The sequence below is a fragment of the Pararge aegeria genome, chromosome 1 (assembly GCF_905163445.1).
Source record: "Pararge aegeria chromosome 1, ilParAegt1.1, whole genome shotgun sequence".
Taxonomy (NCBI): domain Eukaryota; kingdom Metazoa; phylum Arthropoda; class Insecta; order Lepidoptera; family Nymphalidae; genus Pararge; species Pararge aegeria.
In genome coordinates this window covers 9,961,133-9,984,204 of record NC_053180.1, presented here as the reverse complement: position 1 = coordinate 9,984,204, position 23,072 = coordinate 9,961,133, and the positions used below count along the sequence as shown (strand labels likewise).

The 23,072-nt window shown below is 34.0% G+C and overlaps 1 protein-coding gene across 1 annotated transcript in view; it reads right to left on the bottom strand.

Moving 5' to 3' along the window:
- The window catches only part of LOC120623367 (zinc finger CCCH domain-containing protein 13), an 84,303-nt gene that overhangs the window by 11,330 nt on the left and 49,901 nt on the right, over window positions 1-23,072 (bottom strand). The window contains exons 4-7 of the mRNA XM_039889354.1: window positions 9,838-12,596; window positions 9,394-9,524; window positions 9,120-9,266; window positions 8,126-8,291 (exon numbers count right to left, since the gene is read on the bottom strand). Coding sequence (XP_039745288.1) covers window positions 8,126-8,291; window positions 9,120-9,266; window positions 9,394-9,524; window positions 9,838-12,596 — 3,203 coding nt within the window. The remainder of the gene's footprint in view (window positions 1-8,125; window positions 8,292-9,119; window positions 9,267-9,393; window positions 9,525-9,837; window positions 12,597-23,072) is intronic.

Here is a 23,072-nt window from a genome sequence, read left to right as displayed (position 1 = left end):
TATTTTCGTATTTTCGTGTTTATTGTTTCAATACTAGTTAAAAATACGAATCTGGAAAAGTTGCACCTATTAGGCTGATATTGTGTAAAAAAAAAGTACTGACATACCTAGATGGTTTTGTACCTACTACGTACATAATTAATGTAAGTTATTGGCGAATAGGTAATAAACGATAACATTGTTTTATGCTGCGCCCAAGCCCAACGTCCTATCGGTCATTGCATTATCAGCTATAGTCGTTGATCGATGTTGTAAAATATGACACTGGAATTATGATTCGGTACAATTGACCGCAATAATAAACAATATCATACATTATTATATTGAATAAATACTTGTAAGATAGTTTTTTTTATCAACCCTACCTACTTCTAAAATCCATGTTCTTTAAAGCTTGCGTGGGGACACGGGTCTTACTAGTAAAGGTATTGAGGTTTAGTTAGGTAGAAGTAAAGTCTTTTTATTTTGTTGGGTCATATAATATCTAAGGCATGGGAGGAGCGTCTTAAAATTATAAGGAAATCATCCCGCGGGAAATGATTGGGAGGGAGCCCACCGGTAAAAACCTGCCACAAGTGTAAAAACGCTTGCGTTTGAGCGTATCGCATAGAATCCGATTTAAGGTTTCAATACTACCAGGTAAGATTGCAGTCAAGGGCTAACTTGTGAAGAGAAAACAATCCAGGTTGCAAGTAGCTTTATGGAAAATTTACTGGGTGTTCATTTTGTTATCACAATCTCATATTGTCATTTAAAACTTTTTAAAAGCAACTTTACCGCAATGATTTATACCCCAGTTTATTCAATTGCTATTAATTTTATAAAAGAAAAGGGTTTATTTGAAAGTATATTTGATTATTATGCCCCACTGTCCTGCGCGTGAGCATAGAACACGTACGTTCTCGTGAACTTTGCATGACACAAGCTTCGCCTGAAATAGGCATGACGTTGATAAATTCATTACATGAACCATTGTTTATCATAGAATGACCAATATAGCAATAAACAACAAATACTACGAATAGTTCAACATAGTCCAACCAGTTTCTAATTATAGACTGCCCGCGGATTTGCCCGAGTGTACTGTATGAATGTACGTATGTTCTGGACGCCCTCATTGGCACAGTGGTGAACACTGTTGTTTTAATTAAGTGTGATGTCCTGGGTTCGATCCCCAGCAGGGGAAATATATAATTTCTAAATTTTCTCTCGACTGGTCTGCTAAGACGTTTCGGCTGTGGCTAGTTACCACCCGTCCGAAAAAGACGTGATACCAAGTTATATAGCGTTCTGGTACGATGCTGCGTAGCAAGAGAAAAGGGCAACGGGTATAATACTAATTTAAGGGACGATAAGCTTTGCCATTTTAAAAAATAACACTGGCTATAAGCGATTTTGCCAGCAAATTCCGTTGGATCATTTTAACATGAACGGAGAGCGCTTTAGATATATCCCACAGGAAGTTAGTTATAAATCGTATATAACCGGGAGAAAAGTAACCTCTGTCACTTTTTGGTCCATAAACTATCTGAATTATATAAAATGTATCGTTAATCCGTTGTTCTTGAAGAAGAACAAACCAACAAAATCACTTTCAGCATTGAAAATAGTGGTAGGGGTCAAAGTATTAATTTACATAGGTTTTATGTATTTGAATATTAATCATGTCTAATTTTCATATTCTTTTATTGTCTTGAAACTCATCAGTATTATATCAAATCATATAAACGTACACTTAAGATAATAACAAGATTTCTCACGATGATTTCATCAACAGTATAGAAGCGTTTTAGTAGGTAATTTAGTTTGTAGATAAGCATCTGAAAATATACTTTAATATATTGCAATGCATTTAGTTATATTACAACAACAACTCAAAGTTGGTTTAATTTTTTAGGCTTTTTTTTTATTACTTATAACGTTTTAAACACATTTTTTAACAGAAGGTATGCTTTGTAATCATTAATGTATTTAAAAATGCTTGTGAAAACTAATAAAATGAGAAAAAACCTTATCTCATCTCAATGCCATCATCAATCACAATGCATATCACTATATTACCATTTATTGTCATCAAATTGTCATAATTAAATCACAAATATCTGTCAACTCTAAACTGTTTTTTTTTTTCACGTAATATACAAATTAATACGGTACGTGATGATAGGCATCACGTACCTACTGACACAAACTTTGCGAATTCGGTAAAAAACTTCTAAAAACATTTTTTTAAATAAACTCATATATACTATGGCATACTGACAAATAGAAAACAATATTAATTAGGAGTGAGGAAAGGTTTCACAAATTTAAAATTTCTGTCAAATAAACTGGCAAAATGACATATTTATTCGTTAGTTAACGATTAAAATCAAACTAGTATGTATACTAAGTTCAAGAACCTTTAGAAATTTTTCACTGCTTCACTTATACCTGCTAAGTATGAAAAGAAGCTTTGATACAAGCTCTTCGTATATCCGTATGATTTTAGATCCCTGACATGTTAGAAGTTTTATTTGTACCTAAAAAAGTTTAGACTGGCTGTTGAGAATGCTGTATATTTAGACTTTCAGAGAGGTGACGTGAAAATATTTTGATGAGTATGGGACAAAAAAAATGTATTAAAAACTTCTTACGGTCAATAACACTGAACAAAAGCCTGTGGACGTGTGAGGCGTGTGAGAAGTGAATAGCATTTTTGGGTCCATGATGTCACGTCAACATAACTCTCAGGTATATTAAAAGAAATACAATTAATTTCGGCTAATTCGTTTTAATAGTAAGACCACCAGAAATATATAATGTCCGAGGTTTGCCACACGCTATCACTTTTGACATATTTACATCTAGTGACCTAGGGCACTTTAAAATTTCAACTTGTTTATACCTACGCGAAAATTAAAGCCTTGAAGCAACTTCTTCCAGTCTGAAACCTTTATTAAAATGGACAGAGATAGCCGGAATAAAAGATAGTCGTTTAAGAAATGTAATAACGTATATGTACAAAAAGATTATCAATAATAATCATTGTTAGATGCATATTATGTAGTACGTAAAATAAAACCAAACTTTAAACTTATATGACTATGATGATGATGATAAATAAAAAACAAAAAATTTGGAAAATCCAAAAGTGCACGACTCATAATGCTCATTTAATTATCAAATATTGAAAAAAAAAAAAAAAAAAATTTTAAAACAGCTGTACTAGGAAAGTGATGCACAGGCGCCCCTGGTGGAATAAAATGTACATAATATCTATAGATATAGATATATCACCATCCATGTTAATTTTACATGGATATATATAGATATACAGTCTTGCAGTTTTCGTTTTTTATTAATTGCAATTAAACTACACTGAATTAATTAATCATTCGCATTCAGTGACCTACAATCGTCGATTAGAATTTTAAAAAAAAAATTTAACTCAAATAATGGATTTTTTCACAAGTTAGAGTGTTTTCGGGTTTCACACATGACGGACAGGAAAAATTTTTGACCTATTTTGGTGTTGTTTTTCCAATTCTATTGCAGTAAATCAATTTTTTAAAAGTATGGAATTAATCTCCATTAAATTATCTCGACAATAGTATGCAAAATATCTTGATTCCGTGAACTAACAAGGCTATAATAATAAAAATAGCCGCCGAAATGAGGCGAAAAAAATTTATCGTAAAGCACTCTCTGATGCTTCGCATCATGAGTCGTGCAAAACTACCAATTATATAAAAAAATTCAAACATAAATACGAATGAAAAATGGTGTTGTTTTCCAAACTAAAATGATTGCTTTCAACTTCCTACAAAGTAGTTAAAATAGTACGAAATAGTATTGACACTAAGCATACAAAATTTGAGTGGTTATGAAAGGTTTTTAACACTGACATTTATGTTACTGAACATTACCTACCTATCACTCGTGCTATGAGTTTGGAAACCTGCAATATTGAGTCGACTCCACCCATTTAACGTAATAACTTGAGATTTTGTCGTTATATAGTGGAACCATTGAAATTACTTCTTTTGTGAGAGCATACCTATCGATTTCTTTTAGTGTAGACAGAACATGCTTTGGAAGGCGTGGCGCTTAGCCAGCTAGAAATCCATTGGCAATAAGGGGGTTGCACTTCACACGAGTGGCGTAACTTAGTAATCAAGGGCCTTGAAGCGAAGACTTAAGTGGGATTCTATCTAAACTAAATACTAAATAATTAAAACAAAATTGTTAGGTATGTGTTTTTATTGCCAACAGCAGTGGCTGATGATAATTTTTTATTAATTACTTAAACGATGCTAAACGACTTAATTTTTTTGGGATTCCAGTGCGAGCCGTTCAAGGTTCGTTGGATAGGAGCCAAAAAGTTAAAGATCGCAAATTCATTCATCGTTGGTGAGATGCTTCAAAAGCTTCGACTTCTCGGGCCATTGCCGAGCCAGGTTGTAGGGTAGTTACGTCTCTGCTTGATTCATGCTTTCCCTAAAGCTTTTTCTAACTGATATGCTTCTGATTTTCCATTTTGTTTTATTTGCATCCGTTCTTCACTCCGTTGTCGCCTTTAGAGTGACACTATTATTTTTTCACCCAGTTAACATTGCGTCTTTAGTATAAGCAATCTAGCTTATTTCTATAATAAGTAATGTTATAAAGGGGAAAGATTTTTTGTTTATATAATAAAAAGAAAGACTGAAAGTAAGAAAGTAAGTCCTAAGGTTGCCTGGCAGAGATCGCTACTTAGCGATAAGGCCGCCTTTTGTATCCTGCTTCATTCTTCATGTGTTTGTTCTTTTTTTGTCTTGTTTCTTTGTTTGAGTGGTGTACAAATAAAGAGTATAAATAAATAAATAAATAAAAAAAAGTATTCGACTATTTTGACGTGACAACGTCTTATAAATTGGTTTGCCGGGTGACACTTCAAGAAACTGCGTTACGCTCCGCTCACGTTATGCGCTCACAATGAGAGCGAGTGAGAGGCACGCGTCCCTTCCACTCGGGCATGGTTAGCCCGCCTAAGAGCGAGAGACATAAAAAGTGAAAGGCACGCGTCCCTTTGTAGTAAACGCTGTTTCATTGTACGCAAATGTATTGCATGTTGTTTTATGTATATTTGTATATATTGTATATTGTTATTGTATGTATATTTGTATATAAATACGTATGTATGTGTAAAGGTAAAAATAAAATTTTGTTAATATGAAATTCAGTGCGAGATTCTTTGTATAAATTAATGTATTAAATATAATTCTTTGTATAAATAAATGTTTTAAATTGTTATTATTATTTCATCCTTCTTCCTACTATACGAATGAATATTCACATTAAAATTATTTTACCACTCAAAGTCGTTGTCACGTAAAACTTTCGCCCGTATACCGACTTTACAGGCAACCAATTTTTTTTGCTAATGCTACTGCTACTAAGGGATGTATTATGGGTTGCTTCAAAAGCAACAACAAACGAGGATGAAGTTACGGAAAACACCTATTGTGTTATACATGAAAATGCGCGTGTTTTTACTTTTTCCAAGCAACACAAAAAACTACATATTTTTTGCATATCTATATTTGTAGAGATTCATATTGACAAACAATTCCACGTGGACGAGATCGCTGGAAAATTTAGCTGTTTATACAATAAATTACGAAATTATGTGAATCATCCTCTAAAAATATTAAATCAAAAGAAGCATATTTATTTTACACAAACGAATTGAAAACAAAATGCTTACAAATCTATGTGTTTACTAATGACAACTCAATTGAAGAAAAAATACCGACACGCGCGTAGTACCTACGCTACACGTTGTGTACTAATAAAGTGACAGGAGTTAGATGATTTTAATTTTGTATGTGATGTGAGGGCTGTATCTGATTTATTTCAGTTAAAACTATGGCAGTGGTTTGCTCAATCTTAATATATATAAATCTCCTGTCACGATGTTTGTCCGCGATGGACTCCTAAACTACTTAACCGATTTTTAATTAAATTGGCACACCGTGAGCAGTCTGGTCCAACTTAAGAGATAGGATAGCTTAGATCTTTAATTATAGTCGCAATTTTATTTTTTTGCAAATTATTTGTCTATAATTGACAGTCACATGTTTTATATATATATACTACTATACTCATTTAAGGCTTAGCGATATTGAATAATTTAAAAACAAAATCAAACGCAGACGAAGTCGCGGGCAACAGCTAGTAACTTATAGGTTTTCGGTTTGAAAGATAAGTCTCAGAGGCAGTACATAATGTTCCTGTTAATGCCTGTGAAGTATTATTTTTGTTTTCATGTACAAGATGTATATGAGTAAAAAAAAAATAACTAAATTGAAATAATTGGTCAGTTTAGTAACATTTAGCATTTTGTAATGCTTGCTTCGCGATGTTTTAATATGTGGCACAGTTTCGGTCAGACACTATATTTACGCAATACTTTACTAAAAAAAGTAAAAAATAGGAACCATGAGTTGCGCGACTAAATTCCTCTCTAATACGGTATAAACGCAGGCAGAGATCGGGAGTGGTCCCTTTGCTGCGTGACTTTCACTTATTTACCTCATATGTTGAAAGTTATAAGTATAAAGCGATTTTATTAAAAGCTTGTAGGTAAAAAGAATTTGCTATGCTAAATTAAATTTTTAATAATAGAATAAGAAGGTATGAACAATGTTGAAGTAACTTTGTAAGTTTATTTTATTTATTTATTTATTTATTCATAAGACAAACCAGCAATTAATTTTAACTACATTCATGAAAAAAAAATATATGTATTAGAATTACAAATTCTGTCTACAATCAATTATATCGTTGTTATCTCCGGTCATAATTGAAAAAAAAATAATTAAAAAACTTAAATAAGTATTTAACTAATGATGAAATAATACTGATGATATTGATGAAATAATTTGTATATAATTTAGTGCTGTAAAGTGCCTTAACCTTAATGTAAAGCAATTGTGAAGTATTGAAAGGTAGCCATCTTGGCACCGACCTAATTGATATTACATCAGTGCATCTTGGCTATCATGAGCTATAGTCTGATTAGGATCGCAAGGCTCTAGGTCAGCACGGTAAATAATTGATTGGTGTTGCGTTTTTCTGTTTAGAAATTTTAAGTACCAGCGTAACCCATATTGAAGTTGTGGGGTGGTTCTATTTTCTCTCTAAGAGAGAGGAGTCCTGAGGCTCAGTAGGACAAAACGCATGCTGAAGATGCATTATAAACTGAAAAAAAGTTACGCAAAAAATATACGCCGCCATTCGATATTGATATTAAAAACATATTTTGTATTCCGTGTGCTATCTATTCGTCTACATCTCTGTAATAAGGTATCGTATTGCGACGCTTTTCTTATTAAATGGACCACACACCCTTAGGGCATTCCATAAGACGTGCAACCAACGAATTTGCAACCATGATAGTTCTCAGGCGTTAAATTGACCAATATAAAGGAAACTTGCAACTTCCAAATATGACTAATTAATCAGAAGCGGAAATTTAATTAAGGTCTATTTTAACTAGAATTGATCTATAATGATTTCTTCAAGCATTTAAAATCGTTTGAATATTACATCACGCAGATACAATAAAGATGAAAAATAAATGCTATATTTTAAATATTGGTAATAATATCCATTAATTTAGTTAAGTTTTATTTTTTTTAGCAGAAAGAAAGTTTTTACTAATTAGATATTAATATGGTTTCGGAGGCAATTTAAAATAGTCAGGTTTCAACTCAGACAGGCATAAGGAAGCACGGCAGGCGATAGGTCGGAAAAAGCGATGAATCAGTCGCCTCGTATTGGACCCTTGACCTTTACGACAGTCGGATAGGTCAACTTGTTCTGACATAGCTTATAAGACAAGTTATTGTTTCCTATATTAAAATATTGTATAAATTGTTTCTTCAAAATGATGTTACCCTAGTCAAGTATTAGACTTCTGCAATCGTTAAATAGTGTGTACAACAGCGATGCTTTATTTAATAAGCTCTCTCCATTGGCTTCTTTCAATATAACTGTATAAATATCTGTATGAAGAACATTATAAAGGCTTTTTTTCTTATTTTTAGTAAATTACACCGTCTCGTTTTCAGGATAAACCTTAATTGGTAAATAAACTTACCAAAGCTGGTGAATCCAAAGGTCCAGCCGTGTGAGATCTGGTTCTTCGTCGGTCACTTTCAGCGTCTGAAGGACGATGATCACTGTCTCTGTCAGACGAGTTGTAACGTCTCTTGTCCTCGCGGTGCTCTTTATAGCGCCTGTTTTCTTTTGAAGTTCTTTCCAATCTGTGAACATGGTTACGGAATGTATTTTCTTAATTCGATTTTAAATTATAACTCAAGTGAGGGCAGGATGAGCCCTAAGGTGAATCAGTATCATAATTTAGTCGCTTAATGATTGAACGCGAGATTTACTATTATTTTAGACTAGCTAAGTCGTTTGGTTGCTTTGTTAGGACATACAGGATATTGGGTGTAAAAAAAATATATATGTTCCTGTTATCTTTGGAATTTGATGTCTTACTAGAATAAAAAGTAGACTATGTAATAACATAGGCTACTTTTTGTCCTAGTAAGACATATACAGAGAATACTCTGTCCTTTCAACTTACTCTATGCCAAATATTAAGTCGATCGGTTTCTTAGTTACGGCGTGAAGTAAGGACAATTAAACAAACACACTTTCGTATTTATAATATTAGTATGGATTTAAAAATTAACTCGTTCACTTGTCCCAAAACCACATCTGGTCACGGGGAGTTATATGTTATTATTGTTACAGCATGAAAATTTAAATAGATAGGCTTTGAAAAGCCGTATCGATTTAGCGTGCTAAACTGGACTTTTATTTTCTTTTACCCTTCCTTCAGTTTTTCTATTGGGGTCTGGAAGCCGTGAGAGCCCAGTGGTTAACCTTCCTCCCTTTAATGATTTCAAAGGTTTGTGAAGTCTATACCAATCCGCACTTGGCTAGCACGGTTGACAACGGCCTAAACCCTTCTCATTCTGATAAGAGACCAGTGCCCTGTACTGGAACGTTAATGGGTTGATAATGATGGGGATACTTAAGTCAGGTTTGACAGTAACATGAACGAACTATAAAAATTGTTGTACCTCTCTTCTCTCCTTTTTTCTGTGCTCTCACGAGGATCCGAGCTTCTGTATCTATCTAGATCTTCCCTCGACCGCCTATACCTCTTTTCTTCTATGGGATCCTCTCTTTTTCTCACGTCGAGGTCGCTAGGCTCTGGATCGGTGTACCTATAAAAAACAAAAAATGCAAAACTAATCGCAATCAAACTATTTTTATGAATTTAAATTAGTTATTATTGGTGCAACCAATTCTAATGTACAGATTTTCAGATTAAATATTAAGTAGAGTGAATACCTTCTATACTCGGGATCGTCTTTGGCAAGATGTTCAGGGCTCTTGAGCACCCGAGTGCGAGTTTTTGGCTGGACAACTTCTTTCTCTTTCTTGCTCTTCTTAGAAGAGTCGCGAGAGAACAGCTGTTTCATCTGTTAAGAGATTAATTTTGGAGCGTAAAATACCGAGTAGGTACGTAATTCACAGGTATGGTACGTAATAATTTGTTCTTTGTTCATAAATTGCGAGCTATTAAAACTTTTTTTATTACTATCTTAACGAATAATGAAATTTTATTAAAATTTGTGCAGTATATATATATGAGCGACTATTTGCTTTTAAACAGCTAAAATTACAGCCAAGGCTCAGCATTTGGGAGCAATGGATGGCCACCCAAATAAAAAGGTACATAAAAACTTTGTCATATTTGTAATAGTACAGATTGTAACCTTCTAGATTAATTACCTTTTCAAGTCCAGAAAGCTTTTTAGTCATTTTCGGTGGCTTCGCACTCACTTTATCATCATATCTGCTCGGACTTTTTTCATAACGATGTACCTTAGGCGTTAAGAGTAAACCATCTTCAGCGCTTCTATCTCTAGGAATAAAATCCTTTCTATTGTCTTCCCTGTAACCTTTATAGTTTGCCAAATGCTCTCCATTTGCATATATTTGTTCACTCGGATAATTATCTTCTGTATGTTGTCTTTCGCTAGCTAAAAACAAAGATGTATTTTGGGCATCATCATCACTTTCATGACGTCTATGCCTGGACCTATAGATTTCTCCAGTTGAATTATGTCTAAAGTCATTCTCAATTCCAGAATCGACTAAACGACTGTCAAAATCAAAACGTCGTGGCGATTTTTCTTCTCGGTAGTAGTCCCTGCTATCACCCGAATCATGCCTGCGTATGCTGTCATGAGTCTTGATGTCTTTGTCTTTGCTTTTAACACGGCGTAAGGAATTATGATATGATTCGTGCTTGGAGTTATAGCCTAGATTAGCGTAGTCATCTTCTCTCTCTTGCGCTATTTCAGGATTAGATGCGTAATGACCTTTCCTTTTACCAAACCAATCATCTTTTATTTTATACCTTTGAGCGCCTTGGACGATATCATGACTAGACGTAAAGTGTTTTTTTACTCTGTACTTTTTTTCATTGTATTCATTTGGGGATGCTATAGGTTTGCCAGGATTAGATTCAAGGCTAGGTGGTTCATACTCAGGTTCTGGTGGAAATTCTTTCCTGTCTTCCTTATATCTGCCGGGTTCTAAGTTGTCAATGAACTCACGTCTATCTATTTCACCTTTAGGAACTTTTTGAAAAGAACGCGATTCTGTATTATATTTAACTTTTTGACTATCAATGTCATATTTGTAATCTTCTCCAATAGTACTTTCAAAACCGTCTCTTTCAAGCGTATGGCGATAGTATTTTACAGTATCATTAACGTATTTTTCCGTTTGCTTCATACGCTTTTCTGCTTCGTAAATAGGATCATTTTCTACAATATACTTAGTAATGGGTTCGTTTAAATTAATTCTCTCGCGTTCGTATCGTCTTGCATTCAGACGAGACTCCAAAAGCTCTCTTCTGTGACTTAATTCATTAAAATCTAAGTCTATTTTCGTATCTGATTCAAATATCTTTTTCTTAGTGTCCATCCCATCAGCTCTACCCCTGTAACTGTGTAAGGGCTTATGGATTTCAGATTCTTTGTCTGCACAACCATTAGCATAAGTTGGTTCAAAGTCCTCAAAACTCATTAGTTTATATTCTCTAAACCTGGGCCTAATGGGTGATTCTTTTATATTAAAACTACCGTTAATGTTATAACCACTGTCATTATTTTTGTTATTTCGTTCGTAATCATTAATTCGCTCTGCTGAATATTTATACCTCTCCTCATAGCCAAGACCCTCGTCTTCATCAGATATATTACCATACTTATCTCTAGGTGGAGAAAAAGTTTTGTGCATTGTTTGCTTAGGAAATTGAGGACGGTTATCACCGTTATCTCTAATAACTTGAGCGTAAACTATGCCCTTATCTGTCATCTTGTTTACAGGACTTGGTACTCTATCAGGACTAGTAGCCCTAATGAATAAATTAGGATCAGGACTAGCACTGGGTTTTGTATATGAAAATGGTTGATTAATATTAGTGCCGTTTGACGGCGAAATTAACTGAGACTTAGGAGGCGGGGAATGTTGATCTTTCTTTAGTATACGCACAATATGATCAACGGTTTGACCCCTGGTTAGTGGTGGCTTTTCTGGTGGCTGTTGGCTACTATGTTTCATCTCACTTTCACCATAAACGTTTTCTTCGAGTTTTCTGATGCTGTCTTTTATTCTATCTTTTACCTCGATGGGTGCTTCTTTCGTCTTAGAAAAATCTATTTCATCAATGAGATTAGTCTTTTTTATTTCAGTTGATCGTTTAGGTGTCTCTGTTATTGGTGGAGACTGTTCTTTCTCTGGTGCTTTATCGCTTTTAATTTGATCTAGTTTCTGTTCTTGTTTATCTAGAGGTTTAACTCGAGGTGGTTTTTCAATTGGATTTACTTTTTTACTTTCTATTGAAAGTTGGTCTTCCAATAATTTACTGGCCCCTTTTTCGGAATCTTTATGTAATAAATCTAACGGTGAAATCTTTTTGAAATAATCTTCACGAGGTGAACTTTCAATTATAGGGGAAAGTTGAGTTTTCTTATTTCGTAACGATTTAAGAAATTCTTCTGTTTCACTTCCCGATCGTTTACGAATAGGTTTATTCTTATTAAGATTAGTGTTTGATTTTAAATCAGACACGTCACTTTTACTTCTTTTAACTATTACAGCAGGTTTTGTAGTGACGACAACTGGTGAATCAGGGCTTTTAGTTCGATGTGCTCTTCGGAAAAGGGTTGATAGTGATGTTCGTTCCTTTTTTCTTTTTGGACTTACATCACTAGTTGACCTTCCGAGTGGAGTTTTTCCGACACTTACAAGAGAGCCTGCTTCGTCAACATTTACAGATTTGTCTTCTCTAAACTTTCTTCTATGAGGTAGGGAGAAGAATTTTTCAGGTGGATGATTCGATGTGCAAGTTACACTTTGAGCCTGAGCAATAACTTTGTTAGCTTCGTCTATTAGTTCCTTCTCGGATAGATGTGTAAAAGGTTCTTTTCGTATTGATGGTGGCTGGTCAGATGAGGTTCCCCGCTCACGCGGTTTACCTGAAAAGAGGCAAATAAGTAACATATTTAAGAAGGAAAGTTAATGGTTTAGTAAGAATTGCATATTAATTGTTTCATTCAATTATAAGGATTTATTAGTTCTCAGAATTTGATTATATTTTATTGGTCAGTAATTTTTACAAACCACATGAAATCCATAAAGATTTAATTTGTTAAAATGGTAAAGTTAATAACTACTACATCTATGTTATTATAACATGAAAATTATGTTTAGTTACAATAGTAGTAAAAGCAATGGAATGTTTTGAATATTTTTTTTGTTTTGTTCTTAATAGTATATATGGTTTTACAAAATGTAATTTATAATCATAATTGATTCGATTTGGACTGGTCAAATTAAATAACAACGCTTTAAATAAAATCCAACTTTAGAATTAAAACAAATTTGAAAAACATTAATTTTCGAGTAACATATGCCATTACCGTGAGGATGTAATTTAGTTTATTTTTAATACAAAGGCATATTAGGGAATTAAAAATGAAATATTAGTACTAAACATAATATAGTATAATAAAGAACATTAGAGACGCCTCGTGTGATGATAATTCGGACATCAAAATAGCCGTTTTTGCGTCACCGGTCATTATTCAATTAAGTCCGGTTTCGTATGCAAAGATTGTGTTTTCAAGTTTTTTTATCAAACTGAACAAAATATACATGTTATGGATACATCTTTATTATTTTTTGTGAATGAATTGACTGGTTGGTTCCGACCAACAGACCTAAAATTTTTATTGATTTATTGTTTCAAAAAAGGCGTTAATTTTATAGTTTTACGCAATGATTTCTCTGTATTACACTATCGAATTATGTGGCTTTGTGTAGGACATGGTAAATTATGTTCAACCTAGTGTAATTGGTAGCCAAAGTTTCTTAGCTAAGTAGGTAAGTATGTGATTAGAATCAGATGTTTCGAATATACTATAGTATTTTTCAAAGTAGCTTCATGTGCACGGAAAAGGTGGTCGCTGAAAAAGTTTGTTTTTAACGTCTGTCAATTGGTCTCGGTCTATGGTATGAAATCCCTAGGAATTAAAGAAAAAAAAATTTCTCATTTAATTAGCATTAAGCGTAAGATTATTATATTATATATACTTTTTATTGAAAATCATTCGTTAGTTAAGAAAATAATGAACATATTTTTATCGTAAAGAAAAATTACTTCAAAGTTACGTCGTCTATTCAACTACCAACGAACGCATTCAATAAATTGTATAGCCTCGCTCCCGTTGAACTCTATGTGATACGTAGTTGTTTGATTGTCTTGACTAATATAGTCCATTTTTCCTTTTAGTTGTTAATTGATGTCAATTGTAATTGTAACCTTGTAATTGATGTCAATTCAAAAAAGTAGTGGCGTTACTACAGTGCATCGGTTGTGTAGCATTAAAGTTTTTATTTTTTGGTATATAATTATACAAACTAAAGTTTTGTATAATATATCTAAATCCGTGGAAGTAGTTACCTTCCGATATTTAAGAGTCGTCTGAAGGACTACTACCCTAGATTCTTTATATTAAAATCTTTCTATTAAATTAGGTATTAAAATCTACTTATATATATAATGTTTGTTATATATTTATAAATATTATTTATATGTTATATTTATATATTACGTTTATTTATTTAAATTATTTATGTATTTGTATCTTTACATTTTGGTTTTTATGAATATCTATCAACACTCTTGGCACTATAAAGGTTGCCTGTAAGAGATTGTTTGCAGCAATAAGGCCGCTTTTACATGTATACATTGTGTACTGTATACTCCTTAGTTTCTTTTCCTGTATGTTATACGTACAATTACGTGTTTCTTCTCCTTCAAAATTCTGTATTGAATACTTTAATTCAAATTTCTAGTTATATTATGAATCTGATGCTGATATATAATACTTAGAAACTTCATGTCTTATTTGAACCGTTACTCGTGCTTTGAAAGCCTTAAGCCTACTTTTTTATTATAGGACCAATATATTTTTTTTCATTTCACTACAATTTTACTGCAATCTTACCTGGTGATAAAGTCTAAGATGGAAATGGGCTAACCTGTAATTTAATCAGTTTCTACGCGGCATACTTCCGGAACGCTATTCGCGTGTTTGTCGGTAACTATCTACGCCCGAATCCTCGAACCAGACCAGATCAAAGAAAATTCAGGAATTATAAAATTCCCCCGCCACTTTGTGTAATTAGAGTCACCCACGAGCTTCCCTCTTACAGTTGCTATCAGAAAGGCAGATCATCCTACATGATTTCAATCAAAAAGCAAAAACAACACTAGAATCCGGATAGAATCATAAGTAATAAAGAATGCGATAAAGAATAGGTTATATTTTTTTGTAAACATTTGCTTGAATGCTTGTTTAACAAAAAGTTATCATTCAATATATTTAGATTTTTTTAGTTAAGTAATTTAGTTAGTTACTTTTTAGTTTTCTTAATCCTAAGGTTGCCTGGCAGAGATCGCTACTTAGCGATAAGACCGCCTTTTGTATCCTGCTTCATTCTTCATGTGTTTGTTCATTTTTTGTCTTGTTTCTTTGTTTGAGTGGTGTACAAATAAAGAGTATAAATAAAATAAATAAATAAATATGCCTTGTTGGTGCAGTGGTTTATATTTCGAGAACCGTAGTTTCACAAGGTCCTGGGTACGATTTTCGGGATTCTGCCAGACGTACGTTAATTTACTCTGTCAAGAAATTTTCAGTAGCAGCCTTGAACTGAGAGACTGAAACCCCTGTGAAACCCCGTCTTCGGGTCCGATAACTATAGATAATATGTGATAGCAATCGCTGAAGCCCGCCAGCCATTTTATTAGCGAGGTGGGTCAATGCCCTTATTTTCTTCATAAGAAACGTAACGTAACGTGTGCCCAGCAGTGGGAAATCAATAGGCTGAGTATAATAAAATAATATTTACTACGCCTTAGGTTGATGGACATAGGGCGGCAATTTACCGAACCCGTTTGATGCATGATGTTTTAGGCTATGGTTTTCAACTAACCATTAGGTCGACTATCTGCTAGGTCCAATTATGAATGGAAACTTCATTCGTTTATGTGATAAAATAAAGGACATTAGGTATTTTTATTCGTAACTAGCTGTCCCGGCGAGCTTTGCACCGCGGATCATTTTTTTTTAATGAATGTTATATTTTAATATTTATTATCCTATTCCGGATATCATAAAAATTGGTCCAGCCGTTCTTGAGTTATAAATGGTGTAACTAACACAACTTTCTTTTATATATATAGATAGTACTGTTAGTTTCCTGTCATGATCATCATATCAACGTCCACTGCTGGACATAGGTCTTTTGTAGGGCGTTCCAAATTCCACGGTTCTATGCCGCTTGGATCCAGCTTCCCTGTAAAAACTAATAAATAAATACCATGAGCGGTTGAACAACCGGGAATGCACTCTGATACTAATCAATGAGTGTCAGTTCTCATAATTCGTAAAAAATTAGCATCATCAAGGCAATCTTTACTGAGAGTGTAAAAGCCATAAATAAAATGTTGTTTTACAATGAGAGTTGTGTACAACGTGTCGTCGGCGCGTCATGTACCGATCATACTTATTTTTAACCGGTTTCGGCGAAAACAACTTCTGTGAGGTTTTGACTGAATCTCAACACGTTTGTTTTTGGGGATGCGTGCAGAGTTAGTCTATAAGGTAAATATTTTTTTTTTTTAATTTTAAGATTTAATTTAAGTAATACTTACGAAAAAATTTAGACCGGTAAATAATTCTGTTTTATGAAAGCAATTTACTCTCGGTATATATGTTAACTTATCAAATTTCTATAAAGTTATAAGTAAATGTAAAAGATATGAAAAATATGAAAATTTCAAAAATAAAACAATAATGTCTTTTTGTGTAGTAATCATGCCCTAATCCTGTATAGTAAGAGTAAAAGATATACCTATTAGTTCTTAACATAAAATGTCAAATGGATTTGTTTGGTAAATTCTTAAAAAGCAGTAAACTTAATTTATCAATTTATCATGCCACCGAATCAAGCCGTTTAGATAGTTAGTAAATTCAGTACCTACTGCTTACACATAAAAAAACTAAAATATTATTACAGAAGCAACGACCACGGTGTTAAATTAAAGTCTGTCACTTTAGGCAGGGTCATATTAATTATATAATAGCATTTTTTTATTAATTGGTTTGAACTTATCTTCGTTATTGCCGTAAAGAATGTGAAGACGGTATGTTTTTTTAAATTCAAAACCCATATACATGTTTCAGATTTACGCTATACTTTAGTTTCCGACACGCAGCCGAAATCGTGTCTTGATAAGGATTCAAGCGGCGTATGTTTAAGGAATGTTTATAACTAAGAGAGCTCGCAAAATGTGTAAGTAGCAATCTGAAATCTTAAGTATTTACACAGTAGTATCTATACTATTTATTTCGAATAAAAAGTACAGATACAATATTCAACTAAGCATATAATAATATATGTCAGAAAGTTTAAAGATAAAAAACAATACTTTTTTGCTGCTACAATTCTTGTTAAAAACTATACGGATAAATTAGACGTTCGAGAAAATTTATATAATTAAACCTAATAAACTCAAGGAAGAGTATTTTGAATATTTTGCTTGAAATTACATTAAGCAAAGAGAACCAATAAAAGAACAACAACTACTTAATTTATATGTAAGAATGGTGACCGTTGTTCAATAAAACTATAATTATTGTTATCACTCATCATTATTTAATTATCAATCAACAATCAAAATTAATCAAAATATAAACAAAGAAGTAAATTAAATAGACTTGTTGTCACTTGAGTGTCCGTAGACAGAATGTGCCTCCACTGTACAGCTCTAATTATAAATACTCGCGTAGCAGTGGGGGTCGACAATTCGAAAACAACAATGTTGCGTCATAAAACGTAAAACTAGCGGATCCGGTAGACGTGTCGTCCGGCCCGATAAAACAACGCCACCTACCGGGTCCGCTTGTGTTTCCAAACATCTGGGAATTGAAATACTACTACACAAAATTTCATTCGAAGCGTTCCTGTTACTCCAGTACAGAACAATTATATGTTTTAAGATTTAGAAATTCGATGTTTGGCAAAAGAAAGTAGTCATCGCTTACCCACCAGGAGAGTACCTACATGGCCTGGATATACAAGGTAAGGACAGAGTAATGATACGCAGCCATCCTACCTATAGAAGCCTTGTTCCTATAGTGTAGCGTTGATACTTATGCGCTATTATTTTAATCTTCCTTATATTATAAAAGAATACATTGTTGTCTTCCGTGTTACGAGTAAATAGAAAGATTGAAGCATGCCTATAAGTTTGGACACGTCAAAACAAACGCCCAACCAAAACACTCTTATTCGACCGCGCGTTTGTGATTGGTCGCACGCTGGACGCAATTTTATACGACGCGTGACTCTAGAAACGCCGGCTAGACGCCGAGTTAAGCCTTTTCATCGAGCGCTAGGCAAAGTGTTTCTGCGAGAATACATCTGAGATTTGTTTACATTTGAAATGCCTAAGGACAAATGAACTGTATATTATATTTAGACGACTTCGATATGCGTTTGTCGATTGTTACAGTTATTATTCGAGGTGCAAAAATCAGCCTCGCCCACATATATTAGTCACGAGTCAATACTCTCTCACAAAAACTGTTACACAGGGAAGGTATGGCTAAGATGACTTGATAACTTATAATTATACATAAAATACAAAACAAGAAATCTTTGAATATAAATATGACTTTGAATTTTAACGACCTTGTTGGTCTAGTGCCTAGGGTTATCAACTATATAGATCAGGAGGTCCTGATCCTGATTTCAGCGGTTTAATATTTTTAAGACCATCCCGGAGTTAGAAAATAGGCAGTGTCTGTCCCCGTGCTTAAAGAAGCACGTTAAGCCTTCTGTCCCTGTTATTAACCTGCATTGGACTTTAATAGACTAGTGATGATGCGGTGGATGAAAGCGGTTATAGCTAATGGGTAGAGCTTCGGTCTTCCTCTCGGGGGACATAATTCGATCTCCGGAACGCACCGCTGACTTTTCGGAGTTATGTGCGTTTTTTAATCTGAGCAACCGAAATATCACTTACTATAACGGTGTTGCAACATCGCGAGGGATGGACGGCATGCCTGAGATTTTTCCACAATGTTCTCAAAGGTGTGCGAAGTCTACCAATCCGCACTTGGCCAGCGTATTGAACTACGGCCTTAACCTTTTTCATTTTGAGAGGAAGCCCGTGCTCCGTAGTAATGGACGGATAAGGGACGGTAATGGATTCATAATGATGGTGATGATGAAGACTTCGAATCCCGTAGAGTAGGTACCAGTCAAACATCGATATTAGAAAAATGTAAATAGGCCTTCAAAGTGTGTAGGTAAAGCGTCGGCCAAACCGTTTATTTCTTATATTTGTGTTTTATTTACGTAAAGTTACGGTCAATTTACGCCGTTTGTCTAAAACTGGATTCCTTAACAGTAAAGACGAGTTATTTAGCTATTGACATATATTTATAAGATACACAACGTTATTTTACGGTAAAGTACTGCATATAATGTTGAAATAAAAAATATTCACGGCTAATAGGACATTCAATCTAGTTTTCAGTAAAAAGAATCTGGTCAAATACTTATAAAATTAAAATTATGTAGGTTCTACACTAAGCAAATATACACATAATAGTAATATCAGGTATAATTAGCCTTCGGCATTTCCATAGTAGGTAAGTACGATTATGCACTCTTCAAATTCACAAAAGGAATTCAAAAAATGACACATTTTATTCACGAACATCTTATAATAAGCGGTGGGAGAGATTATATATTTGTGGTTACCAAACCATGAATAATCGTATATACGATTTCTAAAAACTAGTGTTTTTCAGTAATGAACAGAAATCGTCCAGTTGCATTTATGTTTTAGGTATGAATAGTGTTTATACGTGAATAATGAATATTAATTGCTAAATAGTTTGGCTGAAAAAAATAATAACTGGTAAGTACCTACATTTAATGATAGCTGTAATGACAATCATGGAAATTAATAAATAATCACATACATACATCACATTCATTTCAGTTTGCTTTATCCTTGGAGCTCGAAAAGGCATTAGGGGGTCGTTTACCTTCCAATTTATTTTCTCATCGAAATGGGAACTGGTGCTTATTATCAACAGAATAAATTTGGAAAAGAGATTGCAGAAACACATCAGTTCGGTTTTTAAGGTTCAACAGAACATAAACGAAATTATTCTGCTGATCTTGTAAGTACTAAAACGTTATTATCTACGCAGAATTTAAAGGAGAGTTTTTTTGTGTTTATGTGGTTTATGGTAAGAAGCGCTTGTATATTGACTTTTTTTTAAAGGTTGTTGGAATCACAGACCTTGGAAGGACTTTCAACCCTAAATCTAACCCAATGTGTATTAGTTCAAAACAAGATAAAACGTTTTGTGAGAGTGGTTTGAGTAACTATGTTTTAAATTTTATATACTACGTAATCTGATATTTATATCGTTCCCTTAATTTATAACTGCCCGTATCAGAGACGTAATTAAAATATTTTTGGGAAATGCCGTCAATAAATCTGCACTGAATAATGGAGGAATCGAAGCGAATTACCGATTCTGCGGGGGCTTAATGTATTTCATTAATTTAATGCATTTAAATTACGTTTTAAGCTTTCATGAAATTTATATCAGTCGCACTTTTTTGTTCTGCACATATCAGATAAGATTTTGCGGTTAAAAAATTGTAAGGTCAAAATCATGGTTTTGGGAAAAATACAACTAAAAACTTTGGGCTTTTTAAAGTCATTTTCATCTTCAAGCCTATATAAGTCGCGCTACTGGTCATAGGGCTCTTCTGTGCAAGAATTTGGAGATTTACAGCTTCTAAGACTCTCCACGCTGCTCTTATGCGGTTTGTTGTACCGGGTTATCATTGCGTATTAAACCTTAACACGCTACGTTGTCATAATCCTAAGGATTCCTGGAAGAAATAGCTAGGACACGAAAATGCTGCCTAGATTAAATCTGCGTTTCTAGATTCTATTATTCTTAGTTATTATTATTACGATATTTCCAGGCCTGCCTGACAAAAGCTATCTCAATTTCCAGCAATGTTAGATCGGTTTAGCTGATAAACCATCCGTGCCTTCACGCAGACAAAAGTTATTTTTTATAAACTCTGGGAAATGTTACCCGGGAGCAATAGTATTCTATTTTCATCTTCAGGACGTTTGCTATATATATGACCAAAATTCCTCAAACTTGGTGCTCTGTCGTTGAGCAGAACATAGATAACGAAAAAAAAAACGAACTAACAGACGGATACACTTTCTTATTTATAATGTGAGTATGTATATTTGGAATGAATAATAATACTAGAACGGATTCTACCGGCTGATTGAACAACACGGTTTTCAACAGTGCTTCATGAGAGAAAATGATGCCGGTTGCGACATATGTGTCAAAAATATAGAGAACGTCAATAGGTCAACGGCGATCGGGTATTCCGTCATAATTCGAAAGGCCGTAGGTTTGACCTGTCATACCTACTTCAATTATAAATTTCATGCTTAAGTGGCATTGAATGTAATAGAAAATATACACCGGAGTCATCAGAGTAAACTAATTCCGGCTGCGTTTGGCTCTTTTTATTTTTTATCGTGTCACTACACTAAACTGACTGTCTTCGAGTACAATATCGCCTGGTGGTAAATGATGATGCAGCTTAAGAAGGTAGTGGGCTAACATGTTAGAGGTGAGCAGTGGCGTGCATATAGGGTATGTACAGAGTAAGCGGGCAGATGATACAAAATTAAAAAAGTCTCCAGTAAGAGTCACAAAAACCTTAACTCTTTGGTTTCTATAGCTCGTACTGGTTTTTTTTTTAAATTTAATATCATTTGCATTCCCTGTGCATACCCTCCATGCACGCCACTGGGGGTGAGGCAGATATAAGCCGAGGTATGGCTTATAATCGGTTTGTATGCGATATCGGACTAGAATGCTAAATCGCTACGGCCTGAGCGCCTCACATCAAACTAGAACAGAGTAAATTCGGATATAATTTATATTCCCAAATTACGGGGACGGGGATGAACCCGGAACCTTTCGCTTATATGATAACAGCGGTCACCACTGTGCCAGGGAGGTGGTCAAAAATAAGGCTCTCTAAAAAAAGGTCCGATAAAGTTGAAGTGGTGTCAATAAATTTAAATAAGGCTACTTACTTACTTACTTACTTACTTTATTATTTCAGTTTTACAAAGAAGTAAATATAATAATATTGTCTAAGACATTTTATCTTTTGTGATAGTCATCCGTGACCCCATTTAACCTTGAATGTGACAGCTGATGCTATGGTTGTCATGCTTCTGCTTGTGACAGTTTTTGCTTTTTCATATTTTTGGAATTGCCGACCGATACCAAGTAGATGGCCGACTTGATGATAAGTGGAAAACCATTGTCTATAAACAGGGCCATACTGCGCAGGGCATGCAAACACGAACCTACTACAAAGTGCCGACTGTGTCCATATGGCAGTTCCCGGTTCCATTACACCGGTATTACGCCCTTTACACCGGCATGCGGCATACAGAAAATAAAGCAATAAACATGTCAAAAGTCCTTCCCCGGACGAGCTCTGCTACAAATCCTGTACTCCTACTAAAATTGTTGATATACTGATCCTTAACTCTACTCTTAAATTACCAAGGTTACAGCGAAAATATCAAACAGGTAGCCACGCAAGTATTTATTGTTTTGAAAGTCTACAATTTACTTTACAATTTCATGCATAACTCGTTATTTCACTTAGAGGTCATAATATAAATAGTTTTGTGCAAAATCTTGTTGTAATCCATGAATTTACATGTGTGTAAACAGATGCATCGTGACGAGGTACGCTGATACATCTGTATTGACGAATGTATTATGACGATAACAAAAAAAAAAAATGTGATAGCACATAAAAGACAAGAATGCTTATTAATCATTACTGAAAATTCAAATAAATAAGGATTCGCAAACAATTTTAAGTATTCAGGGAAGGGATCAGTGCTGAATTTTAGGATAAAAGTATACTATGTAAATCGTAGTATGAACCCAAATCACGCCAAGTTTCATTGTAATTCATGCAGTAGTATCGGTGTGATGCACGCCCAAGATATAGACAGATAGACAGACAAAAATGCCCCCAAATATTTTTTTTTAATATGTTCTACTTACAGAGTTCGACTCTTTAGTGTTTTATTATGAGTATATGTCGTCGCCATATTGCATTTTTTTGTGAATATACAAATCCAGTATCACTCCCACAGCCAAGATAAGTATGACATTAATGTTTATTTATAAATATCAAACCGAGTAGGCCGCGTCCAAGGCACAGCGAATTTCGGAGGCAGTCGTTACGATACTGTTTTTTTCGTTTACCAAAATGTT